This window comes from Danio rerio, chromosome 14 (assembly GCF_052040795.2).
Source record: "Danio rerio strain M-AB ecotype USA chromosome 14, GRCz13ab, whole genome shotgun sequence".
NCBI lineage: Eukaryota > Metazoa > Chordata > Actinopteri > Cypriniformes > Danionidae > Danio > Danio rerio.
This window is the reverse complement of record NC_141034.1, coordinates 865,001-877,500: the sequence shown is the minus strand read 5'-3', so window position 1 is coordinate 877,500 and position 12,500 is coordinate 865,001. Positions and strand designations below refer to the sequence as shown.

The window sequence follows — 12,500 nt, the reverse complement described above, 5'->3', positions numbered from 1 at the left end:
TCAGACAGAATGCCCGAGCATACTGCCCGAGAGGCGTTTCAAAGATAGCCGCCATGTGAAATGACTTGACTTAAAGGGACTTTGACAGTATATATATATATTCATTCATTCATTTTCTTTTTGGCGTAGTCCCTTTATTAATCTGGGGTTGCCACAGCGGAATGAACCGATAACTTATCCGGCATATGTTTAACGCAGTGATGCCCTACCAGCTGCAACCCATCACCAGGATATATATATATATACTAATGCATTATTATTATATTATTAACATCCAAATTCATACTTAACATAGTAACTAATATTTATAATAATTAATAAATAATTAATAATTGTTCATTATTAGCTATGTTAAATATTAGTTACTATGTTACATTATTTTCCATTAACTAACATGAACAAATACTGTAGGTGATCAGTTACATGATCATTAAATGTACTGTTCATGTTAGTAAATGCATTGATCTATACAGTCTTATTGTTCAGTGTCACTGACGTGTATTTTGAGTCAGATATTAGTAGCGGATAGATGTGCGAGAACAGATCTTGTGCAGATTTTGGTTGTTTTTTTCTCAGTTTGTGATGTTGTTTTTCTGGCTGAAGCTCAAAGCATGCTGGGAGGAGTTTCTCTGGGGTTTTTGGCCGTCCGTGTTTGCTCTCATTGACTAATCCTGCTGTGTCTGTGGAGGAATCCCGGCTTTCCCGCCCTCGCTTTTCATCTGACTCTAAAAATAGCCCAGCGGCGCTGCGGATCAGAGTTTCAGATCTCCAGTAAAAGATGACGTGACCCGCTTCATACATGATGCCAGATTACAGACATCCGTCATCTTTATTCCTCCTCTGACAGACCTCATCAAAGCTCCATATCCTTCCTGCCTGCGCTAATAAAAGCCGCTAATAAAGATTATTGTGCTCCGCTTAAGAAGCTCTCATAAAAAGCCTATTAGATGCGTGTTTGGAAATATATCGCCGCCCTCCTGTTTTATGATGCATCTGTGCATTCACACCTGGGACAGATAAAAGTCTTCAGCAGATTCTGATCGCTCACTTTTGAGGCTCCAACTCAGTAGGGATGATGCCTCCTAAGGGAGCTGCAGTGTGTGTGGTCCTGGTATTCCATACAGCATGGGGGTCCCCATATATAGCATCACCACTATATTTTTGACCTTGTCAGGGACATTCGTTGGTCCCTGATATACAGCTTTTACTGTTAAATGTAATTATGGCTATGGGAAGAGCCTTTACAGACAGATCTACAAGTGTGTGTGTGTGACGTATTACATTTGGGGACCTAATGTCCCCACAAGTATAGCAACAACAGTACATTTTTTACCAGTACACCTTGTCGGGGACATGTTTTGGTCCCCAATATACATCTTTTACAGTCAAATGTATATATATCTATGGAAAAAGCCTTTAAAGATAGATCTACAAGTGTGTGTGTGACGTATCATGTTTGAGGACCTATAGTGTCCCCACAAGTATAGCAATACCAGTACATTTTTGACCTTGTCAGGGACATTTTAGGTCCCCAATATACAGCTTTTACAGTCATATGTAATTATGACTATGGAAAAGGCCTGTAAAGACAGATCTACTAGTATGTGTGTGACTTGTTTTAAGTTTGAGGAACTCATGTCCCCACAAGTATAGCAACACCAGTAATTTTTTGACCTTGTCTGGGACATTTTTTGGTCCCCAATATACAGCTTTTACAGTCAAATGTAATTATGACTATGGGAAGAGCCTTTAAAGACAGGTCTACAAGTGTGTGTGTGTGTGTGTGTGTGTGTGTGTGTGTGTGTGTGTGTGTGTGTGTGTGTGTGCGTGCGTGCGTGCGTGCGTGCGTGCGTGCGTGTGCGTGCGTGCGTGTGCGTGTGCGTGTGCGTGTGCGTGTGCGTGTGTGTGTGTGTGTGTGTGTGTGTGATGTATTACATTTGGGGACCGAATGTCCCTACAAGTATAGCAATACTAGTATCTTTTAATCTTTTTTTTTATCTCCCTTAGGAAAAGAGCTAACAAACCAGACAGAATTAAGTATTTAGAAAATGTAAAAATAAAGATTATTTCCTGTGAGGGTTTGGGTTTGTACAGTAGAAAAATCCTTATGTATTTGGGAAGAGCCTATAAAGATACCTGCACATGTGTGTGTGCGTGTGTGTGACCTCATGTTCAGCTAAAGGACAAACATAATGACCGCAATCTGGTCCAAAGCTGCATCAGAAGCACAGGACGGCCAATAAATGTGTGATGTTCAGAGGACGAGGACCAACTGAATAATTCAGCCCTCATGTCTGCATGCGTTAGCGTCAGCAGGGCAAAAACCTCATGTCCTCAAACACACACACACACACACACACACTCACACAACATCTGAATAATTCACTGCTAGTGTGTGTGTGGTGCTGAGACAGCAGCTGATCCTGTTTGAAACACACACACACACACACACACACACACACACACACACACACACACACACACACTCACTGGACTGAATTATGAGAGAAACATTTTATGATTTACATCACCTACAGTTTAATCTTTCCTAATTGCATTTTGAAATACACAAACATGGCAAAGAATTTAAAAACACGTATAAATATGTATAAACAGACAGCTCTGGAAAATATAAAGATGGAGACTCATAAAGGGATGGACATGGTCAGCAGCAATACTCAGGTAGGCTGTGGCGTTGATGCTCAATTGGTACTAATGGACCCAAAGAAAATCTCCCCCACACCATTACACCACCACCACCAGCCTGAACCGCTGATACAAGGCAGGATGATCCATGCTTTCATGTTGTCTGAGCCGAGCATCTGAATGTGTGAGCAGAAATGGAGACTCATCAGAGCAGCAACGTTTCTCCAATCTTCTATTGTCCAGTTTTGGTGAGTCTGTGTGAATTGTAGCCTCAGTTTCCTGTTCTTAGCTGACAGGAGCGGCACCCGGTGTGCTCTTCTGCTGCTGTAGCCCATCCGCCTCAAGGTTGGACGTGTTGTGTGTTCAGAGATGCTCTTCTGCAGAGCTCGGTTGTAACGAGTGCTTATTTGAGTTACTGTTGCCTTTCTATCAGCTGGAACCAGTCTGGCCATTCTCCTCTGGCCTCATCAACAAGGCATTTGCACCCACAGAACTGCCGCTCACTGGAGATTTCCTCTTTGTTGGAGCATTCTCTGTAAACCCTAGAGATGGTTGTGCGTGAAAATCCCAGTAGATCAGCAGTTTCTGAAATACTCAGAGCAGCCAGTCTGGCAGCAACAACCATGCCACGTTCAAAGTCACTTAAATCCCCTTTCTTCCACATTCTGATGCTCACTTGTTGTCCATGTCTACATGCCGAAATGCAGTGAGTTGCTGCCATGTGATTGGCTGATTAGATATTTGTGTTAACGAGCAGTTGGACAGGTGTACCTAATAAAGTGGCCGGTGAGTGTATATATGTGTATTTTGTAATATTTTGTTTAGTTTGGTTTATATTACTGTTGTTGTTATTTTTACATTAAAAAATTCTACATTCTAAGAGTTGTAAAATAATTGACAAATGAAGCCTTATTTTTTCCACTAGCTGCTGAGGAAATATTTATATTAGAATGTAAATAAAACATTTGTTTACTGAAATTAAAAATATTTAAAAAGTTTAAAGTATTTGTGCAAATAAAAAGGCAAAATTACAAACAAATAAAAACTTAATATTAAAACAGAAAAATACAAAATAATTTAATCTACATATGCAACCCCGCCGATCCCACGCCACTCAACCCACTCCCAGCTGGCATCAAACCAGCGACCTTCCGCATGGGAGTCGGTTGCTCTACCAAGGAGGCTAAAGACCATGGCCTCCAGCATCTGTCGCTAGAGCACCTTTAGAGGTCGGAGGAGTGAGGTTTACCTGCACAGCACTTTCTAGGCGGCCTCCGTTACACATACAATAATAATGAAAATAGGAATTATTTGACTACAGTTCAAAAGATTTGATACTGTACGTTTATCGTTTTAATCTGTCTCTTCAGAACGCATAATCCAGTATATTATATTTATATTTGTCTTGTTTTGTGTTTGTTCTTCTACACAGCTACAACCAGAAGTGATCGAGACGCCTCAGGAAGTGCTCGCTCGCGCTGCAGCCAAAGGCTTACTGGACGGCCTTCATCCAAACCAGCCAATCAAGAAACAAGTGCGCAGGAGGCGGAGTCACAGAGCACCTGCCAATCAAAGACGCTCGGTGAAGACACGCCCACATGCCACACAGAGCGACCAATCACTTGTGGCGGAGTTTTTAAACCGCGAAATGAAAGCAAGCCAATCAGAGCCGACATTAAGCAAAAGTCGGATTGCGGCACACTTCGGTAACGTTAACTAGTGTAGCTACATGACGATTTTATTTCGACGATATTGAGATTATTTTTAAAACATTCTTCTGTATCTCCTCAGATAAACCCAGCGGTCCTCCAATGTCCAATTTGTCAAGAACAGACTCCGCCCCCAGCCCCGCCCCTTTCTCCAGTTCACATCGTCTATCTCGTTTGGCTGCGGCTGCAGTTTCCACCAATGACAATCACTCTTCAACGATGCTGACTCCGCCTCCTTCTGTTCCAAAAGGGCGACACGAAGTGTTGCGCCCGGCAACCGTCTCATTTCCTCCAGTTCTATTTTCAAACAGTGTTTTTCCTCAGAGGTGGAGTCAAGCCCCTCCCACCCAGCCAAGCTCCACCCACTCACACATGCAGTGGAGCGTTCGGACTCCGCCCCTTTTTCGAGCCCAGAGCCTGTTCAGAGGCAGACTGAAGCAGCTGCGGCCGTGGCTCTGATGCCAGAGAAATGTTACTAATAAAAACTATTATTACTACTGAAATAATTCAAACGCCACTGCCGCTACATGCAAATAAACACACGGAGAGACACTTCTGTTTTGATGTCATTTATTTCCACAACATGTTACATTTATATGGTGTAAAAATGAGTGTCTTAGTGGTTGATCTGGGGGGGTTTAAAATACCGTTATGTGAGAAATAACATTCCCGTGTTGATAATTGACATCTGAAGCGTATATTTTAGTAGGGTTTCCTCTTATATGTGTGTGTTCAGCTCAGATAAAGCCTGAAATCCTCTACGCAAGAGCGCACGTGCCTTTTTTTTTTTACTCAAAGCAAGCTAGTGGTCATGCATCACTATTCATAATCCAATATTAGTACATGTGCATCTTCAGTTCAGCCACAAGGGGGTGCTAAAGCAGCGTTAGCGCAGAGCAACTGCTTTAAAAGACTCGAATTTCGTCAGAGTGCACAAGGGGGCGCAATGTGTAGCGTTCTTGTCTCACAGCATGAAAGTCACTGGTTCGAGCCTTGGCTGGGTCAGTTGGTGTTTCTGTGTGGAGTTTGCATGTTCTCCCCGCGTTTGCGTGGGTTTCCTCCTGGTGCTCTGGCTACCCCCACAAGTCTAAAGACACGTGGTAAAGGTGAATTGGGTAAGCTAAATTGTCTGTAGTGTATTTGTGTGAATGCAAGTTGTATGGGTGTTTCCCAGTGATGGGTTGCAGCTGGAAGGGCATGCGCTGCATAAAACGTATGCTGGATTAGTTGGCTGTTCATTCTGCTGTGGCGACCCCTGACTAATAAAGGGACTAAGCTGAAAATGAATGAATGAATTTAGTCAGACTAATTAATTTCAAAGTGACGTTGTTTAACAAAATAGGGTATTTAACGAACAAAGTCAAATTATTGATAGATCAGATTATTTTTTTTTCTTTGTAGTGTAATCGTTTTCATCTGTTAATATCTTTGTTAATATTGTCAAACATTTTGCTACTTTTAGAAAATACACATTGGAGTAACTTGTAAATGATAAGTGTGAAGCAACATTAGCAATAGCAATATTTACTTGATTATCCGCGCAACATCATTACACTGGACATCAGGAGTTTTGAGGAAGGTTTTAATTTCCAGAACCTTTAGTTTCTCTGTTCCTCAGCGGTGAATGATCTTCTGCAGCTTCTAAAACATCTGAAGACTTTGTTTTTCATCTCTCGACCATCATTATATTGATGTAATGCATTTGAATGTAATTGTAATTACCATCGTGCGTTATATATTATGAGGGTTATATCAAAAACTGAGCATTTAAATATAGTCTTATAAACACTTTAAGTAGTCAGTTATCTGAATAAAATAGAGCTGTTTTGTCTTTCATATTCTTACTAAGGTTAAAGGTTAAGGTTAAAGACAAAATGATTTGTCCTCCAATGAAATTATAATTCTTTTTAAGTATATCCATCCATTTTTTAACAGTATTTCCTCTTTTTTTCTGTAGAAAGGTTTATCTCTTTTAGTTTGACTGGAATTAACTCAGTTTTGTTCATTCATTTCCTTCGGCTTTAGTCTTTATTTCAGAGGCCGCCACAGCAGAATGAACCGCCAACTATTCCAGCATATGTTTCACACAGCGAATGCCCTTCCAGCTGCACCCCAGTACTGGGAAACACCCATACACACTCATCCACACACATACACTCATACACTATGACCAATTTAGTTCATCATCCTATAGCGTATGTGTTTGGACTGTGCAGGAAACCCTCACCAACACGGGGAGAACATGCAAACTCCACACAGAAACACCAACTGACTCAGCCGGGACTCGAATCAGCGCCTTAGTCCGACACCACTGAGCCACCCCTGAAGCCACTTATATTTACTTGATTATCCGTGCATCATCATTACATTCAAACATCAGGAGTTTTTGAGGAAGGTTTTAATTTCCAGAACCTTTAGTTTCTCTGTTCCTCAGCGGTGAATGATCTTCTGCAGCCTCTACAACATCTGATGTCTTTATTTTTCATCTCTCGATCATCATTATACCATTTTGCATTATTTATTATGAGGTTAATATAAAAAACTAAGCATTTAAATTAAATTTATCAAGACATTATGGAAGATATACAGTACAGTAGAGTGGCATCTGATACTTATGTCAATAAAACAGGATTTGTCTATTATTTGAGGCTTCACAATATTAATGTCGATGATCTGAGTAAAACACATCTGGCTTGTTGTGATTTAGAAACTCTCCTCGATACTGAAAACAAAAAGAGCGCACATTCACCAAGCAGTGGCATCTGCATTTGCGCACTTGTGTAGTGAATCTTTCAGGCTTTAGTGTGAATGAGTGTAAGTGTGTGTGTGTGTGTGTGTGTGTGTGTGTGTGTGTGTGTGTGTGTGTGTGTGTGTGTGTGTGTGTGTGATGATGATCAGAAACGTCCCGTTACAGTGTGAGCAGTTGGAGACAGACTCTGGTGTGTTACAGGATTCCTCTGCACATCAGGATGATGGATGAAAACATCTGTCAGGCTTTACATTTGATAGCTCCACACTAAAACCTGACACTTTTATACACAGCACCGCAAAATTCCCTCTAAATTACTTGGGGAACATTTTTTTTTTTTTTTTTTTTTTACAAAGCATCCAGTTTCCAGAGAGAGAGTGTGTGTGTGTGTGTGTGTGTGTGTGTGTGTGTGTGTGTGTGTGTGTGTGTGTGTGTGTGTGTGTGTGTGTGTGTGTGTGTGTGTGTGTGTGTGTGTGTGTGTGTGTGAGAGAGAGAGAGAGAGAGATTCATAGAAAAAATCAAGTTCAGAAACTAAAGTATATTTCATATATATAAAACAGAAAGTATATTTGCACTTATTTAAGATGATTTTAACACATTAGAGATTAAATGCTGTAAATTTCCCTCTGTTATTAATGGAATTGTCTTTTTTTTCCTCTCATTTGTTGCTTCTGATTTTATTTTATTTTCTAATCCTCACATTAGTATTTTTCTTATTTGTTATTGTGTTTATCAGAATTGTGTTTTCTTTTATTGTCTGTGTGCATATGTGTGTTATATAATCACTTTATGATGTTATTCATTGATTATGCAATCTGCCATGCTTAAGAACTCATGCCAATCAAGTTCTTTTGAATTTAACTGAATTAAACTGAACTGAACTGAACTGAATTGAATTGAATTAAACTGAACTGAACTGAATTGAACTGAACAACTGAACTGATTTGACCTAAACTTAACTGATATGAATTGAATCGAACTGAACAGAACTAAATTAAACTGAACTGAATGTAATATAATTGAATTGAACTGAACAAATAAACTGAACAACTGAAGTGAACTGATTTGAACTGAATTGAACTGAACTGATTTGAATTGAACTACTAAACTGAGCTCATTTTAATTGAATTAAATTGAATTCAAGTGAACAATTAAACTAAACTGATTTGAACTGAACTGATTTTATTTGAACAACTGAACTGATTTGAAATAGACTGAACTGAACTGACCTGAACTGAATAGAACGGAATTTAATTGAACAAATGAACTGAGCTCATTTGCATTGAATTGAACTGAACAACTGAACTGAACACATTTGAATTGAACTGAACTGAATTGAACTGAACTTAATGGAATTGAATTGATCAAATGAACTGAGCTGAACTAAACTAAATTTAACTTATTTGAATTGAATTGAACTCAACTGAACTCAATTCGATAGATAGATAGATAGATAGATAGATAGATAGATAGATAGATAGATAGATAGATAGATAGATAGATAGATAGATAGATAGATAGATAGATAGATAGATAGATAGATAGATAGATAGAGTCAGTGAGAGTGTGTGTAGTTTGCAGTAAATGACAGTTATGAAGTGTGTGTTAGTGTTTGTGTGTGTAAGGCAGAGGCATGCTTCATTCAGCAGAGTCACCGCTTCAGACGCTAAACACACACACACACACACATATCACCAGCCCCTCACTCATCCGCTGTACACCTCTGTGTGTCCGCCGGTGTGTGTTTCTCTCCACGCTGCAGCAGTAAATTACACACACACACACACCTGCTGTCCGTCAGAGCGCTGCTGCTCCGTCATTGGTTGGGGAGCTCGGGGGCGGGCTTCTTTTTCAGAGTGTCTATAATTGATTGGACGCCGCGTTTAACACTGGAGGTCACACGGCGGGTCACCGAGTCCGCAGGAACTGCAGAAGAAGAGCTGCTCTTCCCCAAACACTTCTGATAGCGCAGCTGTCGGAAAACATACACACACACACACACACACACACACACACACACACACACACACACACACAACGATTTTGAATGGACAAATCACACAGGAATTAATGTACTTATGGAATCAAAACTAACCATAATGATGTTGTTGGCTCACATCGCTAGTGCTGAACAATTCATCAGTGCAGGTCATGAAAACAAACTGTTTGCTCACCACACAGGCGGACTGCACGGCCTCCGACACGCTGCCGGCGTTGGGTTCACACCAGAAGACGTGACACTGGAAGTGCTGGTTCCCGGTGTCCATGATAAAGGCGAACGTATGAACGTCTCGTCCCACACCCATGAAGGACAGGAAGCGCACGCGACACTCCACCATCACTTCCTCTTCCTCTTCCTGTCCAACAAAAGACAAAAACGAGTTAATAAATCTCTTAGTCTTTCCCACACGCAATAAGTTTGAACGATCACACTGTGCTCACCTGCACAGTCTGCTTATTGTGTTCACCTGTTCCTTGTTTGCTATAATGCGACTGCTTATTGTGGTCACCTGTTCCTTGTTTGCTATAATAAGACTGTTTATTGTGTTCACCTGTTCCTTGTTTGCTATAATAAGACTGTTTATTGTGTTCACCTGTTCCTTGTTTGCTATAATAAGACTGTTTATTGTGTTCACCTGTTCCTTGTTTGCTATAATGCGACTGCTTATTGTGTTCACCTGTTCCTTGTTTGTTATAATGCGACTGCTTATTGTGTTCACCTGTTCCTTGTTTGCTATAATAAGACTGTTTATTGTGTTCACCTGTTCCTTGTTTGTTATAATGCGACTGCTTATTGTGTTCACCTGTTCCTTGTTTGCTATAAGACTGTTTATTGTGTTCACCTGTTCCTTGTTTGTTATAATGCGACTGTTTATTGTGTTCACCTGTTCCTTGTTTGCTATAATAAGACTGTTTATTGTGTTCACCTGTTCCTTGTTTGCTATAATGCGACTGCTTATTGTGTTCACCTGTTCCTTGTTTGCTATAATGCGACTGCTTATTGTGGTCACCTGTTCCTTGTTTGCTATAATAAGACTGTTTATTGTGTTCACCTGTTCCTTGTTTGCTATAATAAGACTGTTTATTGTGTTCACCTGTTCCTTGTTTGCTATAATGCGACTGCTTATTGTGTTCACCTGTTCCTTGTTTGCTATAATGCGACTGCTTATTGTGGTCACCTGTTCCTTGTTTGCTATAATGCGACTGCTTATTGTGGTCACCTGTTCCTTGTTTGCTATAATAAGACTGTTTATTGTGTTCACCTGTTCCTTGTTTGCTATAATAAGACTGTTTATTGTGGTCACCTGTTCCTTGTTTGCTATAATAAGACTGTTTATTGTGTTCACCTGTTCCTTGTTTGCTATAATAAGACTGTTTATTGTGGTCACCTGTTCCTTGTTTGCTATAATAAGACTGTTTATTGTGTTCACCTGTTCCTTGTTTGTTATAATGCTTCTCCTTATTGTGTTCACCTGTTCCTTGTTTGTTATAATGCTTCTCCTTACTGTGTTCACCTGTTCCTTGTTTGCTAAAATAAGACTGTTTATTGTGCTCACCTGTTTCTTGTTTGTTATAATGCGACTGCTTATTGTGTTTACCTGTTCCTTGTTTGTTATATAAAACGATCACAAAAATAAGTGAAGAATAAGGTCAATAATTGTTGTTGATTTGAGATTGTAAGCTGAGCGGCCTACGGACTCTGTGAGAGTGTTGATGCTGGTGAATCTGCAAACTATTCTCAGTAAACTTTCTTCTTCGTCACACACACACACACACACACACACACACACACACACACACACACACACCGGTCATTTTTGGGTTAAAACTGTGTGTTTCCCAGCAAAAGTGTCACCTTTTCTTTGATGACAGTGATGGTAGCATCTGCAACATTCAGCAGCACCGGCGTCCAGTCCTCTTTCCCTGCGCTGGACATCAGATTCTCCACAGCTCCATTGATCATGTCCATCCCTGAAACAAGCAGCAGATTACACACACACAAACACACACTTCAGCTGACCTCTGACCTGCAGCAGGGTAGAGGAATGTATTCTCTAAAATTGGTTTGTTGTGACACTGAATGAATGAATATGATGGAGAAAAAGCTCATTTCTGAAAGCTACTTATTGGTTTTGATGTGTCTTTCAGTTCATTATGTGAGCAATGTGTGTGTGTGTGCGTGCGTGTGTGTGTGTGTGTGTGTGTGCGCATGTGTGCATGTGTGTTTTACCTATAGGCCGCAGCACTGACGTCATTCCCAGGTAAAGCACGTGGAAGCTGTGTTGTCGGTCAGTCTTTGGTGAAGGAAACTCTACTGAGGAAATACACAGATGAGAAACACTCGCTGAACAATCATTCATTCATTCATTCATTCATTCACCCACTCATTCAATCACTTTTTCATTCATTCACTCATTCACTTACTCATTCATTCTCAATTTCATAAATTAATTTTTATTTAGTCATTAATTCACTCGTTCATTTATTCATTTACTCATTCTTTCATACATTCTTTCTTTCACTCAATCATTCTTTCACCCATTAATTCACTCATTCAATCACTCTTTCATTAATTTATTCGTTCATTCATTCATACATTTATTCACTCATTCATTCATTCATTCACTAATTCATTTATTCATCAATTCATTCACTGATTTCTTCATTGTTTTATCCATTCACTGTTTCATTCGTTCAATCGCCTTTTCATTTATTCACTTTTACATTTTTTCATTATTCACTCGTTCATACATTAATTTATTTACAGTTTCATTTATTCACTCTTTCTTCCATTAATTCATACATTTACTGTTTTACTCATTCATTTACTCTTTCATTCATTACCTTTTTCATTCATTGATTCATTCACTGATTCATCTTTTCGTTTATTCACTTTTCCATTCATTTGTCCACTTATTAATTTACTCTTGTTTATTATTCATTCATTCCCTCATTCATTCATTTATTTTGTTCACTGTTTCATTCATTCACTTCCTTTCATTGATTCATTAATTCACTCTTTAATTTCTTTCTTTCTTTCTTTCTTTCATTCATGTTTTCATTCATTTACTTATTCATTTATTCATTCATTTACATACACTCATTCATATACCCTTTCATTCACTCTTTCATTAATACACTTACTCACTCATTCTTTCACTCATTCGTTCATTTGTTCGTTCATTAATTAATTCATTCATTCATTCGTTCATTCATTCATTTACACATTCACTCACTCACTCACTCACTCATCAGAGCTGAAGCGCTGCTCTACATGCATTCATGTGTATGCGAGTCTCTGGAAACGGGCTGAAGTGTCCCAGGAGCCAGAATCCCGGCGCTCTGCTCTATAACTGATCTGAGATCTGCTGCTGGCTGATAAAGAGCAGCCGGAC

At 39.6% G+C, this 12,500-nt stretch overlaps 2 protein-coding genes across 7 annotated transcripts in view; one reads left to right on the top strand and one right to left on the bottom strand.

Moving 5' to 3' along the window:
• LOC137487547 (protein NSUN7) overlaps nt 1-4,907 on the top strand; it is a 36,995-nt gene extending 32,088 nt beyond the window's left edge. Inside the window, exons 12-13 of one of the 3 annotated variants that reach the window (XM_087281101.1) lie at nt 4,079-4,352; nt 4,438-4,907. In XM_087281101.1, coding sequence (XP_087137227.1) covers nt 4,079-4,352; nt 4,438-4,814 — 651 coding nt within the window. In that variant the 3' untranslated portion in view covers nt 4,815-4,907. Of the gene's footprint in view, nt 1-576; nt 1,435-4,078; nt 4,353-4,437 lie in introns of those variants that run through there. The other 2 variants (XM_087281103.1, XM_087281102.1) reach the window with 2 other exon arrangements.
• A 1-nt stretch (nt 4,908) lies between these two features.
• The window catches only part of apbb2a (amyloid beta precursor protein binding family B member 2a), a 42,844-nt gene continuing 35,252 nt past the window's right edge, over nt 4,909-12,500 (bottom strand). The window contains exons 11-14 of one of the 4 annotated variants that reach the window (XM_087281073.1): nt 11,336-11,419; nt 10,961-11,076; nt 9,279-9,461; nt 4,909-9,076 (exon numbers count right to left, since the gene is read on the bottom strand). In XM_087281073.1, the coding sequence (XP_087137199.1) occupies nt 8,921-9,076; nt 9,279-9,461; nt 10,961-11,076; nt 11,336-11,419 (539 nt within the window). In that variant the 3' untranslated portion in view covers nt 4,909-8,920. The remainder of the gene's footprint in view (nt 9,077-9,278; nt 9,462-10,960; nt 11,077-11,335; nt 11,420-12,500) is intronic. The other 3 variants (XM_087281075.1, XM_087281074.1, XM_087281076.1) reach the window with 3 other exon arrangements.